Below are 23860 nucleotides of genomic sequence, written 5' to 3'. Positions count from 1 at the left end.
AAAAACCTTGGAGGCTAGCAATTTCATTGTGTGAATATTATGCATTCTTAAAATCCGAACACATTCCTAACCACACCTCTGTATTTAAGTGATCTTGAAATTAGAAATGGGATCTCTATTCCGAATTGCCAAAGGGAGCTTGGTTAGGGAAGCCTTTCTCTTGGATATAAAATATTTAGTACAACTTCCCTTTAACAACTTATTCTTTCTTACAGATACAGTACTTACAGTAGGGGTTTTGAATCCACAACTACAGTAGGTCAGGAGTTCCCCACACTGAATATTATTGCGAACAGTTGCTCCATAAACAAAGCTATCTTTTCATTCATTGAACAAGAAAAACGTCCCCTTAAGTGAATTGTTTCCTTCTGTTTTGACACTGTTTAGTGACATCAGTTAAACAAATAAGTATTTTCTCATTCTATTTTTGGATGTGATTCAAATTATTGATTGCTTTTAATCGGGTCATTAAACTCAAATCAGAGAACTAGTATATTGTTTATACTTCCAGAATTAAAATGATTTAGCTCTAATAAAACATGATTAAGGTTTTCCTGTGTGGGTCCATCTTTAAGTATACACTAGTGATGTCTACGTACTGTATATACCATTCAGGCATGCACGTGTACTGTAACAAACGAATTCAAAGGATTGCAGTGTTTTAAATCCACTGTAAGCTCTTCAAAAGCCAAACAGAACCAAAAACAAAATACAGTATATTATAAGGGATCAATCATCAACCCTGGATTCAAATTGCAGCCAAATCAAAAATGAAAAGAAACAATGCAAGACTATCTCAGAAGGCAAAAACAATGTACTGTAGTGTACGTAATGTTATTGTTTAAAAACACAGTGGAAGATCTGACATTTAGGCTGGTGCTTCTACTGTGATGTTAAAGTAATAAAGTAGTTGTATTTTATCTTCTGCACCAATATTCTGCATGTCATGTTTCTTTTTTCCTTTATCTGAAAATAGTAATAAAACAAGATGAGAGCTCTGTGTACTGGTATGTGTTAAACGAGGCATCTCTGCTGTAGATAGGCTTTTCTCAAATTTCTCAGTCAGAGAATACATTCGGAGGCCTGTTCCATAACTCCGGATCAAGGTTCACTCTTTGCCTTTGGAAACTTTGGCTCAGAGAATCTGGATCCAGCCGTTTGTGTCAAGCTTCCAGCTCCTGCATAGGTGATTTGAGTGTGAGAGATGTGGGTCAGCGGTGCAATGGAGCAGAGTGTGTGTTGGGATGTGTTTCTTGGGCCAGTGAATGATTCCTCCTGTAGGCCATGTTAGGTGCGGAAGTGAAGGCAAAACAAAGCAGCATTCTGATGGTATTTCGGCTGGGAAAAAAATAGAAACAAATTTTTCTGGCAGCACAGAGGCTGAGCTTTCATTAGGAAGATATGTGGACTATCGGATTATATTGTCTTATCAATCTTGTCTTCCGCAGAAACAGTTGCACAGCCTGAGTAGACAATTAACCTTTGCAAAAATGGCATCTAATCTTTTTTATTATTGTTGTTGTTATATTTTAAAAACCGGGGAAAGTAAAAGTTATCGTATCTGAATGACATTTTCAAATTATGTGAGAATCTCCCTTTCTTTCTCATTACCACTGTAATCTAATTGGATTTTTCTGGCTAGAAAAATACAGCAAAAAAAAAATTCTTAGCACTGTCTAAACTAATATCTGTGTCAAGCTGTTACTGTATTTGATTTTATTTTAAGCAATTTGACAGCTATCTCCCTAGTTTTTCTTAACAGAAAATACAACAAAAAATACAACAGTAGAATATAAAAATAAGCTATAATATTACACACAATAACTAAACAATTTACCATATTGTTTGGACTTAGTACAGTACAGTAGTATAGTGTGTTTTTATGTCTCCTGTTTAATACATACTGTATTAATGTCATTATGATCAATATTTTAAATCCACTTCTAGATACTAAACTACTAATAAACTGGGTTATTATCCTTTTAATTTCCCTCTTTGTTCAAATATGTTATTTATATCGATTTTTAAGATGATAAAAAAAATAGGCTTACCTTGAGTTTTTAACAGAAACTGAACATTTCTTAAAGCCTTACAGGCATGATACAGGTGATTCTTTAATGTGCTGAGTGAGTTGGCAGTTTTAAGGTATCCAGTTTTAAATTGTAACATCTGGCTTTTTGGCTATACTCTCTAAACTTGTGGGTGGATGCCTCCTCATCTCATTCATGACAAGCAATCGAAAAGATGTTAGTACAGTCTTATTGATTTTAAGATTTTTTCTCATTTTAGGGTTTCTCCATGAAGAGATATACTATATGATTTGGTTTGATAGCTAACTCAATTGTGACCTGGCAGGCTGTTGAAAAGTGATTGGGTATCAGAAGCAAATGGCAAAATCATACTTGTATGTGATATTTTTTTTTTCTGTCTGGAAACCAGATATATGTTTTTTCAGCATGTTCAGATAAAGGTATTCATTTGGATAATTGTTTAGTGTGAATGGCCTCCTCAGACATTGTTAGCTTCCAGGAGTTGAGCTCTGTTTTTAATTTACCAGGTTCCCTTTTTTATTACTTTTTATATTATAATCTGCCTTAGATACTGTACTTTGCATGTGGAGTACCAATGGAATCTATACAGTATGTTTTGTGAGAAATTCTCACTAATAACACTTTTTAAAAACAGTTTATATCTGCAAGTAGAAGTTAATTCCACACTAAAAGTGAAAAAAAAAATGTTTTAACTTTTCATCATGGAATTAACCTCTACTTGTTCGATTGCTACTCTTATGCTGCTACTGTACATCTCCCAGCTCTAACGCTGTATAATTACATGGTTTTAAAATTTTACAAGACTCTGAGCTTATTAACAACTTGATACCAAGATCTTTGCTACATCTACCAATAAGATCTCATGGGATGATGTGTGGGAGATAAATTAATTAATCATAAGATTTATAGATGTGTTAAAGATCTAACTGCATAGCAAGATTCAAACTGGGTATAATATCTAATCGAAGATGTGGATTCTTTTACAGTACTATGGTCTCACAGGGACTTATCAGGATATATCCAAAATGTGTTGTTTTTTTTCCAATCTATGAGCAAGCAGCTGCCACACAGCTGCTGAGGATGTTCAACAGTGAACTTTGGAGTCCTCACTATTTTTTGTCTGTGATGACACTACATTACAACATCACTGCCACTGCCTGCTACGTCCAACGCCAAACAGTTGTGGGTCCTAAAATGGTTTTGTCCCTCAGTCGCTGTCCTATAGACTGGATGCTTCTAGGATAAATATTTCTAGAACTCTCATCTGCCAGTTAACCACGCCTCTGCATCTGTGTGGAGAAAATGAGAGCAGGTCCTTGCTAGGATGTCAGTTTTGATCATGAGTTAAAAATGGTGATTAATAAAGGGAAAGGCGAAGAAGAGATTGAAGGAGAAGGTTGTAGAAGAAAGGGAGTTGAGGTCAGACACAGGTTGCTCAAGGTAGTTTTCCTTTTCAGTTGGATACATTTTGGTTTGCTGATAATGTACTGTAAATATTAACAAAAACAGGCCTTTGCAAAGCAGTTTATTGAAAAGAAGACACATACAGCATATACTGTGTTATACATGATTGTAAGAAGTGCTGTTGGAAGACAGTCCTAACAGAAACGTAAGCTTTGTGCCTCAGGAGAAGTTTCCAGGCAAAGTACACTTTCTATCACATGCAATGTTTCCAAAAATACAAGTAAGACACATGGAACAGTATATACAGAAAATAACAGTAGGAGATCGAAAAAAATAGTATGGGATGAGAGAACAAACAAAACTTATGTTGTATTATTGGTAGGCTGAAGAAACTAAAATGAGCAATGAGCTGGACACATACAGTAGCAAGAACAACATACTGTATCTTTCGCCCAAGGAAGTTCTGAACTATATTGCTTCCAAATGACAAGGCAAAACCAACACAAAGAGTCTGTGTGAATGACTTGAAGATGAAAGTTTGTGACTGCCAGGAATAAATATAGAACCAAAGAACCTGCCATTAACTTTGTGGAGCTCTATATTCAGCTCTTAGTTTCACAGACTTACACAATTAAAAATAGACTGCCCTTTGGAAATTTTAAAGCAATATTTACAGTAGTTGTATGCGTGATGGAGAACTGCAGTGATAACCCTGGTGAAGCTTTTCTGCTATTCTTGACATAAAGCCCTGGTAGAACAAAAGTAGTTGTTTTGGGGTTTTTTTGCACATGTAGTGCAATAAATGTGTAAAAGTTTCTTGTATCCTTGAAAATATGCCCCCCATTTTTTGTTTGCTTTAGTCCTTTTCTTTCCTTCTTGTACTATAAAGTCAGAAACAAAGCCTCTCACCCTTCATGTGATTAAATCTCATTGTGTCTTAATAAGTCATGATGTCTTTAATAAAAAAATGAAAATGGGAATTCTCAGTGGAGTGCTTTCCTCTTATAAACTATAATTCCTGTCTAATTGTGATTTCAAACGGTTTGCATTCAGCTATACCAGTAATGAGGCAGATGACTGTAAGAGCTGCTTTTCATCTCATTAGTTTAAATTTCCTATTAAGCTATTGATCCTTACTCTTCTTCTTACAGTCGAGTGCCATTACTGTTTATGAACTGCCGAAAATGCTTCCGCTGGTGGTTCTAATGTCTTCAAGTTAGCTAATTAACTATAGCTTATGATTGTTTATATCCCATAATCATGCCTTTGAAATACCATAGAAGTATAACAGATTGAATAAGTGGTGTGTTTGTTTCTAAGGGAAAGCTAAGTTAATGAGCTAAAATTGTAGCTGAGGAAAAAAAGAAATTCGCTAGACTGCATGGCATCAGTTCTCTGGCAGAACTCAGGAAATGGATGTCAGTTCATCAACCAGAGGCTCTGGTAAAGCCCTCTTCTAGTTCTCTTATCAGGCACATAGGTCACGGGCACTTTAATTTGTAATTTTCATAAGGCCAAACGCCCCAAAACACCTCTCTCGATAAGATCCAGTCTGACTGCCCAGATGACCAGGTGCTACGGTAAGCAGCTGAGGTGAATGACCAAAAGCTCACCACAGGGCAGCTGTCGCCCAACACGCAGATGGTGCCTTCTGAACCCCTGGCTTTCTGTATCCTGGCCTCAGATGTTTGCTTCATCAGTGCCTGCAAGGGTATTTACCGCATGATGCACATTCATTAGCATATGCCACTCCAAGCACTGCAGGGAGAGCCTTTCAATAAGCAACAAAATCAAAGATACAGTACATCAAGGGGAAATCGAAATCATTGCCGACCAAAAAGCCTTTTATTCTACAGATTCCGCCTGCTGTTTGCTCTGTCCCTTTTAATTCCTGGTTTGTTTGGAAACTGAACTTCTACGTCGTCATGCCAAACTGTTTCTGCATGAGTCGTTACTCAGTCTCATCTCACTGTCATCCAGTCCCTCATTTCTAAATCACGAGGTGCCAGAGCTCCATGTGAACAAGGTAGAAAGGCCAGGGTGCACTTAATCATCGTAGGCGTATACTGTAGCAATGTAACACACATTTAATGCATTTTCAAGCCACCATTTTTGATAAGAGACTAACTAGATTGGAAAAAAAAACAACATTTTAATTAGTAATTCCCATATGCTATTTTAGGCCTGTTGTACATTTGAAACATTTCCACTTTGATGGACCTCTCATCAATATGGCTTCAGAATCTGTGGTAATCGAAATCTCAAAGAGGTCTATAACACTGTCACAGTGCTGTGCTTAGAGAGTCCTGGAATACAGACAATCTAAAATCAAGAGGGACTGGAGCAGAGCTCCGGTTAGCTCCAGCACACATTGAGCACAGATTTCATTCAAGATCCGAGAATGTTTTTTCTTGGAGCCACTGCAGATTCGTTCTCAAAGACGAGACAGGTTGAGAAAGTCTAGGAACTTAGCCTGTCAGCTACAGTATACACACCGTTAATTTTTGAATAAAATGTTAAAATTAGAAAACTCAGCTGTTGTTTCTGAGTGATAATTAAATCTTTTTTCCAGTATGTTCCCATAAAAGCTATTGACAGGGTTTCACTATTGTACATTAAATATTTGAGTGTGTGATAATGACTTTCTGTATAAAAGACACACATAAATATGTCCATATGAATCAATAACAATATGCTTTAGACCTAAATGAGAAAGCAATGACTTTATTTTATGCGTTTACCATAAAGTTAAAAACACTGCCTACTAGGAAAAAAACATATTACGCTTTCTGAAAGGTTGCAGTATGTGTCCTTGTGCCCATTTTAAATGCCAGTGAATATATTGTGCTAATGTAGTTCCAAATAAAAAAATATTTCTTTTTTGCTAAACATTATTATTCAGAGAAGCTTGATAACAAATTAATCAAGATAAAATGTATAGTTAAGAAGTGAGCACAACTGATGACATATAATGGCTGGATACTTAGAGTTTTCACCGCAGAATAGTATTGTCATACTGAGCGATTCTAAACCAACCTTAACATAATATATGATCGGTTCAGCAACAAGCATATTCCTGCACAAGCATATCTGTCAAATCTTCTCTTCAGTAGGAGGTTTAGTTCAGTGGTGTTTACTGAAGTTTGTGAAATGAGTACCTTCTCCCAGCTGGCTGGGTTCATTGGGGTATATTTTTATTCTAGATGCTCTTATTGACATTGTTTGCATGGATTTCTGTCCTAATTACAGATAGATGCCAAAAAGAGAAACTAGACAACAGTTCTCTTTCTTATTAGTTTCTGGGTGTCTGAGCCAATTTTCCTGTGGTACAATTTGAAAGATAAAACAAATCACAGCTCTGCACGTTGAAATCTCATCAATAAAGGTGGGATGCTGCTCTACCCTTGAGCAAAGTACTTCAGTTAGATAACCTGGGTAGCTCTCCAGGTTGTCATTTGAAATGAGAATTTGATAGCGGCTGACATATCTGGTCAAAGGATTAAAAAGAGATAGAATGATCACAAAGTGTTCAGGGAAGATTATTATATCATCAGAAAATCATGTAACCTTGGTCAACTCTTTGTATAAGACTTAACACATATTAAGTAATAATGTAGCTAAAGTCAGAAACTGCTCTGACAAAAATCAATCATTTACAGTATAAGAAAATCTTCCCATTAAAAGCCTCAAAGAAGGTGGATGATGCCACAGATGTGGCAGAAAATAATGTTTTTTTTTTCTGTGATTAATGCAAGATCCAACCGCAGTTCATTTAAACATACAGTATACTGTACCTGTCTTTGTTGCATTTCAAATCATGTATTTTGTACATGCAAAATCTGAAGGATATGTCTGACTCATTTTTTCTTCCCCTCTTTTGGATTTAATTTGTCTTTAATCAGCACAATATGTGTTTTACTACAAAAACTAATTTTGCATTACATTTCAATACTTTCTTTCAGTCTTGACCAAGATTGCAATCACAAATCCCGAACCCAATAATTCATAGTAGAAATGGAAAACGTTTGAATTTACAGTGTGATGTCACCCACATTAAAGAATATAAAGAATATATTGAAATAACAAATTTGATTTAATCTGATTTAGTGATCATTGTTTTATTACGAAGTAGTTCAGGTGGGTAGCTGCGTCAGCATGCGTAGGCTACAAAGGAACAAGTAATAGGTTTATTCCATGCTGAAAAGAGAAGAAAGAAAATAACATTTCAGCTGTGGAGCCTTCTTCGGGTGTAAGCAAGAAGGCTCCACAGCCGAAACATTATTTTCCTTCTTCTCCTTTCAGCATGGAATAAACCTATTAATTGTTTCATTATATTTCCATTACATAGATTAAAAATAGTCTTTGTTCCATTGAAATGATTCCTGTAAAGGTACGACTTTTAATGCATGAGTAAGTGAACTAAGCAATGCTGGAGAGCTTTAGTTGAGCTCTGTACACATTTTGCAGTCGAAAACATTTTGTAAAACTGTCAGTATCGGAAAAATGTTATTCTTGTTGTTAAGAATAAATCCTCTCCTTTACAATAAAACATTGAGAGGTTACAGATGAATTGGATTAAGATTACCATTAAGTGTTAAAGCAAGAAGGTGTGTACAGAGCAGACATTTTAATTGGGAAACTTGTACGACAGAAATCTGGGACACATTAAAGCAGCTTCATGGGCATGCCCACAAGAAATATTAATTTCTTTGAATTCTCTGTATATCCATGACTCTTTGGCAGCCATCTCCATTCTCCTGAGGAAAATTTGCAGAGCAGCAGAATTCATGCACTAAATAATTGTTGTGGGCAAAATCAATTTACCTCTGAAAAAATATCTTTAGTAAGATATCCTAGACACATGCTTGAAATAGTTAATTAGGCGCTGAAGAGATTCCTCAGATGTATCTGTAACTGGAGTGTCTCCTTCTTTGGTAATATGTATAGATTTAATGCTAATGAAGAAATCTTTCCAGCTTTGTGGACAATTTCTCAGTCACCGTTGCCAAGTAACACCTTGAGAAGAGTATAAAAAGAACACTGTTACGTTGTACTCCTAAAGTACCCTTGTGGTACAATATGTTGAATTCTACACCCAGAGCACAGAGAACTGTGTGAACAGAAGGAAGTGTCATTGTCAATTTTTATTATTCCAGGACTCTGTATTACGTACGGATGCAGCTAGAGCTCTATAAAGCTTATGTGGAATACACTTTCAGCACTGGAAATTCTATGGCATTGCAATAGTTAAAAGCAGTTTAGTTAGTAGTAGATCATACAGTACTCCCCACAATAATACTTTTAAGTTAAGATCTGCGTTAAGATGCTCCAATCAGTTTTGAAGATTTAATTCATGCAGTGCTTTATTTAATGCATGGAGTTCGTCCACTGTTTTCCCCAAAAATATTTATTCAGTAATTCACTAATGCCTTAAGTTTCACTGGACATAATTTTCACTATTTCCACCTAGATTTAGTTGACAGTATAATACAAAGTGCCTATCCTTTAATATGAATTTCATAAGTAACAGCTTTTAGTGAGCACAGACAAACATACAGAGGTTACTACTCTATAACATAGGGAATTATCAACCCTGAAAAGCAATTAGCTGAGTAATAGGTTAGTGTTTAAAAAAAGTGGTTTAAAAAGGCAGAATTGTTTACATTTGCCTCCAGTTCACTGCTGACTACTGTTTCTTATTTACTTTGGTAGGCAACTCCTTCCTCCTCAACTACTTGGCTAGAAAACCTCTTCTAAATACTCACAACTGTGTAAATATACCTACATAGAAATAAATTCATGTGTCATTTAGTCGAACCCTGCTTAATGGAATGATTGTTTCCCTGTATTTGGCATGCTGTTACCTCTTCTAGTCTCCCTGTGTATTAAGAACTCTGTTGTTCCATGTTCAATTCATTGTCCCATATTATTGCCTTGTCCTCGCCTGCTACTTCCTTAAGATATTTACAAATACCTCAATCATACTGCCAAGCCAATAGACCAGAATGTCAGCTTTGAAACAAAAGCCTAAAATAATTATGTAGCCAGTAAAATAAATTAATTTGACATAATTACTTTCCAACTGCTCTTAAATACTTTTTCTAGGAAAGGAGAAAAGGAAAAGTCTTACGTTTAACAACCAATTACAGGAGCAAACAGCTAGCAAGTGCCTAAAAGGTCTTTAATTTAATTACTTGGCTATTTATTTTAGCTCGGATTCTTACGTTCCAGGGGTTTATTTTTGCCTTTGTCAAAATAATTATGATAATGAAGGAAAATGGCTGTATTAATTTTTCTCGTTTTTTTTTTAACCGTGGATGCATGTACATTTCAGCACGAAAGGAAGGTGAAGTCACCAAATGTACATAAACAGTATATATCACATTGACTAAAGATAAGCCTCATTGGCCCCTTATAAGGGATGCATGCAGATACTTTGTATTGATTTCAAGGCCTGGCCTGGGTAAGTGAGGCATTGTTCAAGTTATTTTATCTGCTGTCAGTGGAAGGAGAGGCAAGGTCCTACTCCCTACGGCTCCCTGACACTGACATTTTCTTTTTAAGTGTAATCGCCTAATCTGCAGCCTTAAGTACCCCATTGTACAGAGTCTGTTTGAAACAAACAGATTAAGTAAAATGATGGATTATTCATCACTCTGTCAGGTGTTGTTTTGGTATCTCATTCAGAAACTGCAGGCTTCTTCTTTCCTGCACTAACACCAGATTCCCTCTTATTCTAGGAAATTGTTCTAGAATCAGTATATCAGTATATGCGAATGGATTTCATTTGCCAGGGAATAAATGCACCGTTGCAATACACATGTTAATATTCCTTTTTATATTAATGTACAGTATTCCCTCTAAAAAAAGTACTGTACCTTCCAAATAATTTTATATAGAAAAATCTGAGTCAGTTTGGTATGTTTTTTTCAACAAAAGTTCTTATGATGATTTTCTTGTGAGATATGACCAGATGTACATTATGCCAATATCTGTTATAGGACTAGTTTCTTTTATGTCTGCTGCCAATACTAAAAATACCAAATACCAAAATCGATATCTGACTTTCCTAATACTGCCTTGCTTAATATATTCCATCCTAAATCCAATCAATTAAGGTTTAGAGTTTCTGTCACTGATTTTGTAGGTGTTTGCTTGTGTCTTGGTTTTTTAAATTATGGTTTATTTAAATAGGTTATCTGACTTTCAGTAAGTTAGTAACAATTATTTATACTGTATATACAATTATAATCTATTCCAAGCAATATGGTCATGACTTGTCTTCGTCTCACCATTTCCCAAAGAAGAGAGCTGAAAATGTGATATTCAGCTAGTTTGTTATTATTTAGAATTAAAATTGAACAGCATCACTGGTAATTAAATGATGCTGCTTTAGCTCAGACAAATCATTAGCTTTTGGAAATGAATCCACCTGAAGCATTCGTATAAAAAGCTGACGTTTAAATGTTGTTTTATTGGTTTAAATGGATAACCAGAGAGAAAAGTGCCATCAAGCTAGAGAACTTCACAGGGTTACTGTGTCTCCTTCGTTCTTGCAGAATAACTCAACATTTATGTATGGATGTTTCTCCTAAACATTACATATGCTGATGCAAGTACCTCCCACGATTTTTAGCACACCCTTCCCAGGGCCGAAACAGCTCCAAAGTGTCAGATCTTTAATCATAGCTAATTAAAGATGAAAAAGTCCAATTTGATTACTTCACAGAGCTAATTTAGAGCTGGGAACTGCATCAAGTTGAAAGGTGATGACAGTTATATCAACCAACTGCAAGGAGAGCTGCTTACAAAAAGTCTCCTAGCTACTAATAGATTTAGGGCAATTAGACTGTTGACTGCAGTACATCATGGCTGTCAAAAGAATCCAAGGTCATATCCAACACGACACTTACCTGAGCTGATAGATTACAGAAGAATTCTCTCTGCTCCCTATGTTGCTGTGATATTCTCAGCACCCACCCCCCCACCCCCCTCCGCCTCCTCTTTTTTTCTGAGGCATTTCCTTACAATGTGTTCTTCTACAGTTTAAGACTTGACCCCACACTTTCCTTCCAAATGATGAGGAATGAGGAGAGGAACTAGGTTCTGGGTAATATACTGTATACTGTACTTCTACATGCTTCTTCACTGGTACTCTTGGTTTGCAAGCCAAGCCTTGCAGCTGGCCCTGAACAGATTGCCTGCCCACTTTTACCTCTTTCCTCTGAGAAAGGCTACAGTAGGTTACCATTATACTGGTAAGAAATCTTTCTAATGAAAGGAGAACATTGTTTCCTCGGTAGTGAATGGACTAATAGTAAGCCACAGGTACTATGCAAGTAAGCAAACAGAATTGGTACGTTGCTCAAATCCAGATCTGAAATGTTTTTTGCTGTTTGCACATCTATAATTACAGTATATGTGTAGAATAATATGTGTGTCTGTATATATAAATGCATATGGTTCCATGTGTAGCATCATATGTTGGTCCATGAAACCATTTTTGTTCTATATTTTCCATTTATAAGGAATGCTGACACCCAAGAATTAGATGTATTTGAGAATGTTTAGTGGATACTTACTGTACATATAATCAGATTTAATAATATAATAATTCACTACAATTATACAGTACTTTTCTGGACACTCCACATCAAAAGACCTTTACAGGTAATGGGGACGCCCCTTCATCATCACCAATGTGGGGTCCCCACCCGGATGACGCCCCAGTCCACTCCCCACATACCAGCTATCAGTGAGGGGGAGAACGGAGTAATGAAGTCAATTCATAGATGGGGATTATTAGGAGGCAATGATTGGTAAAGGCCAGGGGGAATGAGTAGCACCCCTACTCTTTTCGAGATATGCCCTGGGATTTTTAATGACCATGGATAGTTGGGAACTTGGGTTTACTTCTCATCCAATGGACGGAGCCTTTTTTTACAGTGTCCCCATCACTATACAGGGGCATTAGACACCCCCTTCCAGCTGCAAACTTAGTGTTCCCAGGAGGTCTCGCATTCAAGTACTGGCTGGGTGATAAACCTGCTGGCTAAATTTGGTTTACTGCTCTTGGCTGAGGAGGCTGGGACCCCCATACAGAGTGAGGTGTTAACCAACAGGTAGCTGCAAAGGTGGACTTGCAGTGGAGGAGGGATGTAGAAAAGAGATTTGCTTATGGTCTATAGCTTTCAGTGAATGACATCAGGAACGATTATGATTTAGTGAAAGTGACTTGTCGTCATCCCTCCCAAACTTCAATTATGAACTCCATATAACAGCTAAGGGCGGATGACTTTTGTATTCCAGTATTTATGTGATTTCTGATTTCTTATGATTTGCAGTTCTTGTGTCTTTCTGTCTCTACGGTATTTCATTATTCAAACCATCACCATAAAAAAACAAATGCAGATGTAAAGAAATTAATTTTCAAAATATCACCTACATTATGCTTTGCATGATACTGTATAGTTAAAAATAAAACAGAACAATAATACTTATATAGCTGACTCCATTTGTTGTAAAAAAAATGATTAGTGGGGAATGCGTTTAATAGGCTTAAGAATGTCATCCGAGAGCATGCTGCAAAGTAGAAGATAAGGCTTTAGCTTCAGTTAGCAATCGGCAAACATGAGATAGATTGTCTTTTTTTACACATATTTTGATGGCAATTTGGCTGCCACTGTTCTGCAACACTTTTCCTATTTTTTTGCAATCTTGATTGTCTGTAATGGTAAGGTCCAAAAATCAGTTGGCTTGTTAAATTAAAGGAAATAACAGTAACTGAAAAAAAAAGACTGAGGTTTTCTTAAGCAGTCTTCTTTTGAGATAGCAGAGTGACAAGGTGACCTCGGAGAAGCAATTGATAACACCTGAGAAAATCTTTGTGCCCAGCCACCAACTGCAGACGCAGTTAAATGCATGCCCGCAACGTTTCCTTTTATAGTGTCTTTTCTCGCTTCAGTGTTGTGTTGTGCCTGCTGAGACCTGCAAGAGCCTACAGGCTTAACCCTGTCGGGAGGAAGAGAGAATAAGATTTGTGAGAGTTCAAAATGTAGGCACACACCGCAATGGAAAGATCTTGCTAGCTGACCCAGCTTTAAACGGCAAGAATGTTTTAGTAATTACTGTGCATTTTGTTTTACAGTAATTGATTAGAGCCCAGAGGATTTGCTAATGTTTACAGCATGTTTCAGTTATTATAATCATCAACTCTTTCTAAGTGCGTTAGAAATGCTCCATTTACAAGCATTTCTAGGCATCTCGCCCAGTAACAATCTATTCTCGTACATTAACAGGGCTTTCTGTTGTACAGTATTCTGCTTAGGCAATGGTGGTAGCAAGATATTTAGGGGATAACTGTTTTTGGTAATTAAGGCTAAATTTAAGAGATAAAGCATATCTTGACATATTACTTTATATGTGATTTTTTTTTTACACATACTGTCTTGATAAATGTTTGGAATATTTAATCTAATATATTCATATTATGTAATCTACAAGCCCACTATCCTTAAAATAACTATTTCAAGGGTGAATTCCTACGCTCTTTAAGAAGAGGCTTTTGCTGTTTAAGTAGACTGTGATTCACACTGATAAATACATTATTTCTGGCTTTATGTCCATTCTGCATGACCCAGTGTGGTTGTTTCAGTGACGCAGTTTCCTTTTTCCTTTATAGATGCTGCACTATTAAAGTGTTCTTCAGAACAAAGAAAATGTAAATATTAGTATCAAATTTCATGATGAGAGTTTTATTGAATTTTTTAAAAATAATTTTATTTTTTAGTTTATTTTTATGGACAAAGCAATCAAACAAAAAACTATGATCTGTCAGTTGTTTCCCATTCATTTCCTTTGTTTTATATTGTACGGTATGTTTTGTATTTAAGCAGAAGGATATCACCATCCAACAAAATATCTGTATCGTATATGTTAACGTTTTTTTTCCCAAGTATGAAATCACTTACAAAGGTATTAAAGGCCAAAAAGACAAACAAACGACATCCTTAAAAACTATAATAAAATACATAGATTCTCACATCACATTTGTGAGTGTGACAATTTAAAAATACTATGAATCATTAACCACATTATTAAGATATTTTTCTTCAAAGCTTTTTTCTTCAAAGCCTCAAAGATGTTTTGAGCAACACAGATCTTTTTGGTTGTATGATATATTTTGTTTGCTTTTGTGAATTATTTAAAAACAGCAGAGTATATAATTCTGGGATCATTTCAATAGCAAAGTAACCAAAATTTTAACCCAAACTTTGTTTTAGCTTAATCAATGGCCGAAGAAAGATATTTATGTATAATATAAAAACACCTTTTGAATTCATGAAAATTATGCAATATGTAACAATGATCATAAAATAATAAATATTAAACACTCCATCATTTTCAATTCTGCATGTATAACAAATTAGCAGCTTTAGAGACTGCCAATTTCAAAATTTTGATTTCCATAATATAACCTTTAATCTGTTTCCTTCTACATTATACTGAGCATTGCCACAGTTCCACAAATGATGGTACTCCTCATTAGAAGAAAATCTCCTGGGCTCATATTTACTCCCTATTTCTGGGATTTTCTTCAAATCCAACTTCATTTTTTAGTGAAATGAAATATTTTATCTCATAGAACTTCAAACATAATCCTATTTATATTATTATAACTGTTGAAAAGTCTAAAGTATTGTTAATAGATGTATATTAAGAGACAGGACTTTTTACATAAAAATGAAATTCCAGCTGTCAAAGTAGGTGAACATATTGTAGTTTTCCTTATTGTAGAGTACTTTACCACCAAAGACAAAGCTTTTTTCTACATGTTTAAATGCATTTCAAGCCCATTTTCAGATCTAAAAAAGTAGCTTTATTCTTATTAATTCACATAGTGTAGAGTAAGAATACATAAAAGTTATACAAGGGTATAGCATTGTTTTTAGATTATTTTCTATTAAATTTGATCATTAAGAAGACAACATCTTTTGCTGAAATCCTTATGCAGTAGGTTCTGAGGTTTACAAAATATCTTATTGTTACTCATGATACTTCTTGTTTGGTGTAACATTTTTTAAGGCAATTTGTTTTTAATTTAAAATTTGCATTAATTTTACATTAATGTGAATCAGTATCAGAGAATATCAAAGGGTAAAAGTCTTTTACTGTATAAGCTTTTAACATGCAGAATTTAAGTGCCCAGAAAGGAATGCCTTGCTTTCATAAAATCAAGTTCTCTTGTAATAGACAGCATGTACAGTATTTATGTTCTTTTAAGAATTTTTGCAAATTATGCTGGAGCTACCTAAGAAGAATGTAGTATGAGTGCTGTTTTGTCTTTTCTTTCAAAAAGGTATGCCTTTCAGCCTAGACTGCAGGGCATTCTTTGGATACAGCGGAGAATCCAAGCCAATAATCTACTGGATGAAAGGAGAGAAATTTGTCGAGGAGCTGGAGGGTCACATAAGGGAGACCGAAGTCAGGTACCACTGGAGAATGTTTATACCTCTGGGGAAGAAGGAGAACAGAGATTTCTATAGCAATTTTAAAGTTGAAAGCTAAAATTTTGGGGGAATGGGAAGAAAGTCCACAAGGGCATTTTTTAATGGATAACAGATTTTGGAACTGTTCTTATCTTCCCCAGAAACTAAAAGAATATCACGCCCAATGAGTGTAAAGGAAAGAGACATGTAAGGCGTCAGGTCTCAATTCAAGTCTGCGTGTAATAATTGTGATAAGTAAATATAGCTCCCATTATTACACTGTGTTCAACTTTTGACCTCCTAATGGAATACATGAATGCTGTTTATTTATAATTGTAGACAATAGTAGTCAAAGGAGCGCTGGAGAACGTGCCACGATTTGTGTAGTCATTTTTGTATTTATACATTTATCTGTGATGGATAAAAGAAACACAGTCTGTATTAAAAAAACAACTACAGTAGGTGCTACAGCAAGAGTGAATGTCCGGAACAAGAAAAAACATGCAGTGCAGGCATGCAGTATTTGACTTCTGTGGCAAAACTCCATATATTTCCAAGTTTCTTATTGTGGAACACTGCATATATATATGTGATGAATTGATAGTCTAGATAGAAGTTTTCCTAAACTGCCAATCACTCTTATCAGGTGAAAAAGTTATGAGCTTCACTGATATGAAGAACTGATATGAATTTTTCTTTCAGCCACACCACAAAAAAAGAAAATACATGTGGTATCTTGGGAACAAGGCTGTAAATGTTTCTTGAGCATGGCTTAAGAAAAGAAGGGGTCACAGGGAGGCCTTAATACAGATTGTTTTATAACGTGACACTTTGACACCAGGGGTCTGGGGAAGACTACAGCTTAATTAAGTTGAATGTTAAAGGATACTATAGAGTTCTTTTCAGTTACACCTTGATCTCTCTTCAGTCCATGTTCCTCAGTATGAAAATAGAACTTTCACAGCTAGTAATTACCACATAAAACTGTCATGTAAATTGAACCAGACCTATTAAATGACAAATAACAGCCTGTACGCCTCCAGGGCACTGAGTTGCATCTCATAGTCATAAAGTACACAATGGATTTCAGTACAACTGCTCCACTACGGCACTCAATGAATGATTCTCAATTATAAATCTCACTTTGTGAGTTGTCTTATCAATATGTAATGTGTTTTCCAGAGGCGCCGTGATGATACATTGCATGTTTCGTTACACATTACAAAAAAGATATTGCAACTCTGGAGGCAGTCCAGAGAAGAGCAACCACATATTTTCATGGGATTAAAGAATTGTTATACACTAAAAGCACTGAACCTTTTTAGTCTTGAACAGAAAAGGTTACAAGAGGACCTGATTCAACTATTCCAAACCCTCAGACATTAACAAAGCAAACCAGTGTACTGTACTTCTTCCAAATCAACGGTGAAACCAAACCAGAGGATGCAACTGAAAGCTCTGTGAAAACACATTTTAAAATGTGACTTTGCGGTGTCTTTTTTGTACAGAGTCTGGAAAGGCCAGCCATGTTGTTGAAGGAAATCTCCTTCAAGAAATGGCTGCATGAGATCCTCAGATGATTTAGCTCCTAGCAACAAAACAGAATAATAGCCAAATGGCCTCCACTTGTTTGTAATCTTTCTTAACTTCTTGAATTCTTATACAGCAAAAGGAAAAAAAATCAATATTACAAATGTGTTGCTACGTAGGAATCTATCATCCCTTTTGATTGACAAAAGAATCTGAGTTTTAATATACAGTGATATTTTAATTGAAAGAATCTTGTATTGCAAACACTACAAAGTTCCATTTAGAAATCCCACTGTGAATGAAAGGAGAAAAAGGAAACCTTCACAGGAAAATCCTTGTAATTTAAGAAGAAATAACGTGCCACCTTTCAAGGGTGTTTGAAAATTATACTGGAAAAGCATGGCAAGCCATATCAGTGACCCAAATTAATAGGGTTATTCAACAATGTCTTAAAGGAAAAAATATCCCTGGATGTCCAGTTCAGTAATCATCTCACTTTCTTGTTTGATTACATTATTTTGTTTGGCATTCTTTCGCTTGCAGATTGATATAAATATCTACAGTATACTGTATGACGAACAAATGCCTACCAAGGAGTCACACTTTTCCTTTATACACCTCAGTAGTAATCCATAGCAGTTTGGAGAAAAGCCATTGCACCAAGAATATAGAAACCTCTTTTTTTTTTTTCAAGCAGCACAACATGGATATTAATACTAGATGATTTGCTTTGGCACATTACTCAGCAACATCAAGGCTGGGTATATCTTTGTAATCCTGCAGAAACAATACTTCTTATAAGTGAAGTGATGGAGTCCTATGGGAGATCCTTTATCAAAGGCCTGACATGTTTCTTTTTTTTTTAGCAAAACAAACATCCCATTGAGGAAAGTAACACGGGAAATGAGTACGCTGACTTTGACAAAACCATATCTGACAAATGTAGATGATAAGATTTGATTTCACTGCTACCACTCCACCTCCCTACCAGTGATCACTGTATAAACAATAAATCAATGTCAGGCCTTAGCATTCAACAGGGCCATCAATCTGCAGCTGTAACACTGAGTGGCATGTGTGCAAGGTAGAGTTCCTATAGGCCACTGTGCTCTGCAGACTCCCAGAGTCTATCCAAGCATGTGGATTATTGATAAGAACCGCCGTCTACATGAAAACTGAATATAACAAATCTAAATTGCTAAGGATTGCTTTCAAAGGTCACTACCAAGGCTTTTATGTGGTACTGTGTGAAGAAATTACGCTGTCAAGACTGCAAGATAAAGACCTAAACACACAAGAAGTGTTCTTTCTTTTGAGCTTTTTTTATTTTTTTTAATTAAAATCCTCTTAGTTCGTTTTTTTAAGAGCAGATAATTCTTTAAATAGGCTAAATTCAAGAAAAACAAAAGCTGTCTATTCCACCGTATTCAATAAATGTGCCAATTAGACCAACTAAGGAGTTTGAATTATAAAATGTACTACAGTATGTACTATATAATCCTCTTGCTGGCTGCCTAACTGTCCAATGAGGAGCCAACAGCTCTAGAATTGTCCTAGCAATAAAGATGAATAAGAGGTCTCCTTTGGGAATGTGCAGGGTTCATGGACATGGAAATCTGTCTTTTGCAGTTGTCCTTAGAAAAATGAGACTTTCCTCTGACTGTAATAAAAAGTATTTTTTATAAAATACTAATAGAATTAGGAACAGGAGGTAGAAACTTGTGGGAAAATTCTGATTAATGAGATTAACTTCAGCAGCAAACCCCTGGAACTTTTGTGAAATAGCCTATGAAGGCAGAACGCTTCCAGGTCAAATAGCTGACCAGTGTTGTTGTGTTATTGGTAAAAGATTTTTATCCTGTGACTCTCATGTTTAAAACAGGGTTCTTAAAGAGTACCTGGGGGAAAAAGAGGTGGAGCTGTCTTTGACCTTCGATGCAGTGGAAGAGAACGACACGGGGAATTATACCTGCTATGTGGAGAACCATATTGGACGCAGACATGGCAGTGTCATTTTACAAAAAAAAGGTAAACTTTGTTTAGCGAAATGTCTCTGCAATGTGTCTCAGGGTTTTGAGGACTAGAAGGAACATCCTACTCCTTTGGGTAAGCATTCTGTAGATGATATGTGGGGCAGGTGACTAGAAGAGAAACAAATTTAGAAATACCTGTGCTCTGGCCTCTTTTCTTCAGAAAACATATGATTGCAAGATGGGGACTCCTCATAACATCCCAGAATTCTGTCTGGTAAAACAGCCCATGAGTTTGGGTTAACCAACCAAACATTTTTTATATACAGAGAACCACTGAATATTTCTGAGAAAATGTATAAAACATACACTGAATATTTAATTGAGGGAAGATTGGCCTATAATTTTGTTCCAGCTAAATCTTGTTTTTACTTTCTATTCCAAGGTCAATTATGGGATGGCAAATTGCTAGTCTCTGAATAGCAAGAGTACTTTTCTTCCCATTTTCTCGCTCAACAACAACACAGAATACTGAAAATGAAAGAAAATGTGCTGTGTCGTTATGGTTATTCAAGTTATTTAGGTAATATTTAGACTTTTGCTATGAAAGTGAGCATCAGACCTACTCTCTTTGTGCTGTAGTCTTAGCATTTGAGTTAAACTGCTTGACCTAGCCAATGCAGACATGCCTATCAGTCTAGATTATGACTAATTTTATTGACAAAAAAAGTGCATTTAAAGAAAATAGTAAGCAGACATGTTGTTTGTACACAGTGAGTGAGGAAGCCCAGAAGTAAAACACATTTCTTTTGGAAGCAACAATCATAAATATATTAATCAAAAAGTCCCTCTTACCCTCTTAAAATGGCTGATTCATTATCTCAGGGCCATCATTTTACCATGACTTTCTCCTCATGCAAGAGTAACAACTCATTCAGTAAACTCTGGTGACCCTGTAGGCATTTCATTTATTCATTAGTAAAGAAAGCTTCATGATTTGAACCCTTTAATATAAGTCCTAGAGCTATACTGTGATATAATCATGCAATGAATTTGGGGTATGAATATTAATTTGCTCTTTGTCCAATTACAATACTATAGGAGACATACTGTAAGTACTTATGTACATACAGTATAGACTGTATATCTTTTAAAAAAAGCTTTCCAGGGTTGTGGTGTCTTTTTAAAAACATGTATTCACTATGAATTATGGAAATTAATTGTAGTTATCTTGGGCCATTTCAGTTAGGAAGCAGAATTGTCTAAGACTTCTAATATATGCATTTAGAGTTACAATTAGCAGCCATGGATAACTTGCTTTGTCCTTATTAGGACCCATCAGCATGGCATTTCTTTATATGGTTCCACCCGAAACAGAAAGAAATACAGTGTAATTCATATTTATTTCCATAATTACCAAGTTTCATTGGTATTCCTTGAAAGATATGCTATACTGTATATAAATCCATGTCACAGATCATATTTACAGTAGCTGTGTTACGCTGATATAAAAACAAAAAAAGTTATCTGTAACTGCTAGCTGTGACTATATAACTAGAACCAGACTGCTCAGTTGTGTGAAACCAAAGGAATTAATTAGTATTCATCCCAAAAACAAATATAATTAACTTATTCATGGCCTTTCGTGTCTACCTTTCCATTATTTGTCCGTGTTTAATAACTGTGTACCAGATTATTAAAGTGAGGTACAGTATATGGAAAAAAAGGAAAAGGGAAAAACAAGGGCTTAGATCATGATGTAACCTAGATTATGATACCAAATTCTTAAACGACATGAAGTACATTTTCTAAATTAAAAGAAAAAACTTTTATTTTCTTAGGATTGTAGCCTGATTTAGTATGAACATCCTCCTAACTTTTTTTCTATTGATTTGCTTTCAAAACAAGTACCATGTTGGCTTTACAAAAAAAAAACAACAATTAAACAAATTGGAACATTTAATTTATATGCTTATGCATAAGAGTAATAAAGATGAGCATATTCGATAACAGGATAGGAAATCTGAAAATGTGAACTGTTTCTGTTAAAAATTGTGAATTTGTTAATTTTTATGTAACTGTATAAATGCTGACATTTTCATTGCCATTTAATACAATAGCAAAGAAATAAAAGAAAAAATATTTTCCTCAGGGGACTTGTGTTTGGTACAAATAATATTTCTCTTGTTACAAAGCATTCAAGGTTCCTGATGAAGCTTTAGAGACCTCTTCTGGCAGAAATATTAAAGCATAAAACTAAAGCTTATGTTGATTGTATTGCTCTCGGCCTGGTGCACTTCTCTTTGATACAATATATGTACACTTTCCTTAATAACAAAAGAAAATGCTTATTGATTGAAATCTGTGGTAAGATAATAGACCTTGTGTTAAATCGAAGTAATATGAACATCCTTTATGCTTTAAATAAATGTTAAAAAACAGAATGTTTAATGTTTTTAAGTAAATAACACAGTGTTAGAATTAGAAAATTATTCAATTTTGCCCAAAGCTTCCATAAATGTTCTATATTCTGTACCATCTAGACTGGCTTCTGTTTTATTACTAAAACAATTATATTCCCAAGAACTGAATACTCAGAATTCAAACCTAGTTTATCAAAATAAGAAAAACCTTATATCGTAACTACTGTATATAGATTGTCCAGTTCAGTTATCTATCAGTGTGCTCTAGTCCATTACTTTCTATTGACCTTATAGACTGAGGTTAAAGTGAGGCTGTGTTCCTCCTGTCTTAGAGAACAATAAAAAAATGACCAAATTCCACACAAAAAAAAAGGTAAATGACATTATTCTACCATTGCACAGCTTATAACTGTCATATGTTTATTTTACAGGCTATTACAATGTAAACTCAGAAAGCAGTGTACTACTGTATGTCTTTGTCAGTTGCCACACTTGGTTTCTACAGTAATGTAGGAAGGATACTGCTGAGAATGCAAAGATAAAAAAATGTATTGTGCAACGAAAGATGAGATTGATTGCTGGTATTTGTTGAATGGCAGAAGAGTCTAACCTGCAGTACGTGTGTGTTATTCAACCACTGTATTTTGAAAAGAGGAAGGGACATTTTCTCTCTCTTTTTACGTGCAGACATTATTTGGACAGATTTAGCTACAAATAAGGGGGTTGCATGAATTTTGCCGTCAAAAACTGCTACCATATACAGGCCCGATATACGGTATCTCTAATTTCACACTCAGAACACACCACTGCAATTGTTCCGTGTGAAATATCTCCCAGCCTTGGCAGTCCTCTATCTTGAATTGAATTCTCCTATCCATCCAAAATGCATCAGTGAGAGAAACAAAACTGTTATGTACAGTAACACTTTGTAGTCCTAAAAGTAGACAAATGCATGCTTCATATACAGTTTCATGAAAGCGTAATACCTGTTTAAATCTTTTCATTGACCCTCTTTCATCTTTGGCTTGTGCTTATGTTTTAGGGAGACAATCATTTGTTTTTTGGTTGTTCTGATTTAGATATGTACAGAGTGGAACTTGCAGGTGGCTTGGGAGCTATCTTGCTGCTGCTTGGCTTCCTCACTGCCATCTACAAGTGTTATAATGTGGAGATCATGCTGTGCTACCGACGGCACTTTGGAAGTGATGAGACTGAAGACGGTAAGTTGAGGGACGCATGCCAACTTCAAGCAGCGAATCAGAACTGCACCTGGAGCTTGTAATTCTATTAAAGATTTACATAAAGAAGTTAAAGTATCTGTTACAGATCTCGAGAAAAATACTACACCTTGGCATCATGTTTTTTTTTACGTTATGAGAATTATTCATTACCCGCTGGAAAAATCCAGTAATATTTTATAAACAGTACATTTGTATTTTTCAGTATGATTACAAACAACAGATGTTAACTTGCTCTGAATGTAAAGTATATTATTAAGTTTTTATTATTGCCCTAATAATACATAGAATAATGATAAAAGCCAAGAGAAAGCCTGAGAGAGGAGATAACCAACAGAATACCATTCATAAAGAACACAAAATATCTCACACACATTTACTTTGCACGTTTACTATGTATTTAATGCCCTGTTTTTTAACTCTGATATTCGCCCCTTTTCTTCCACAGACAATAAAGAATATGATGCGTATCTTTCATACACCAAAGTGGACCTTGAATCGCTGGATCATGAAACCAGTGAAGAAGAGCAGTTTGCCTTAGAAATCCTTCCCGATGTCTTGGAAAAACACTATGGCTACAAGCTCTTTATTCCAGATCGTGACCTTATTCCCAGCAGCAGTAAGTAATTCTGTATTTCACACTTCTTTTTGCCTCAATGGAGTTTTTCATTTCAAACTCATTTTGTTGTCAGGTATTATCAAGTCAAGCCATCTCAAGGTCTTGTTGTTACTGTTTGCATTTTTGTTCTGTTTCTC

The 23860-nt window shown here is 35.4% G+C and overlaps 1 protein-coding gene across 3 annotated transcripts in view; it reads left to right on the top strand.

The window, feature by feature from the left end:
• il1rapl2 (interleukin 1 receptor accessory protein-like 2) overlaps positions 1 to 23860 on the top strand; it is a 295280-nt gene that overhangs the window by 260254 nt on the left and 11166 nt on the right. For all 3 annotated transcript variants that reach the window (XM_069193492.1, XM_069193493.1, XM_015351291.2), the window contains exons 7-10: positions 15814 to 15943; positions 19356 to 19501; positions 22946 to 23086; positions 23553 to 23723. In XM_069193492.1, coding sequence (XP_069049593.1) covers positions 15814 to 15943; positions 19356 to 19501; positions 22946 to 23086; positions 23553 to 23723 — 588 coding nt within the window. The remainder of the gene's footprint in view (positions 1 to 15813; positions 15944 to 19355; positions 19502 to 22945; positions 23087 to 23552; positions 23724 to 23860) is intronic.

Source organism: Lepisosteus oculatus, chromosome 8 (assembly GCF_040954835.1).
Source record: "Lepisosteus oculatus isolate fLepOcu1 chromosome 8, fLepOcu1.hap2, whole genome shotgun sequence".
NCBI lineage: Eukaryota > Metazoa > Chordata > Actinopteri > Semionotiformes > Lepisosteidae > Lepisosteus > Lepisosteus oculatus.
This window is presented reverse-complemented; position numbering and strand designations above follow the sequence as displayed.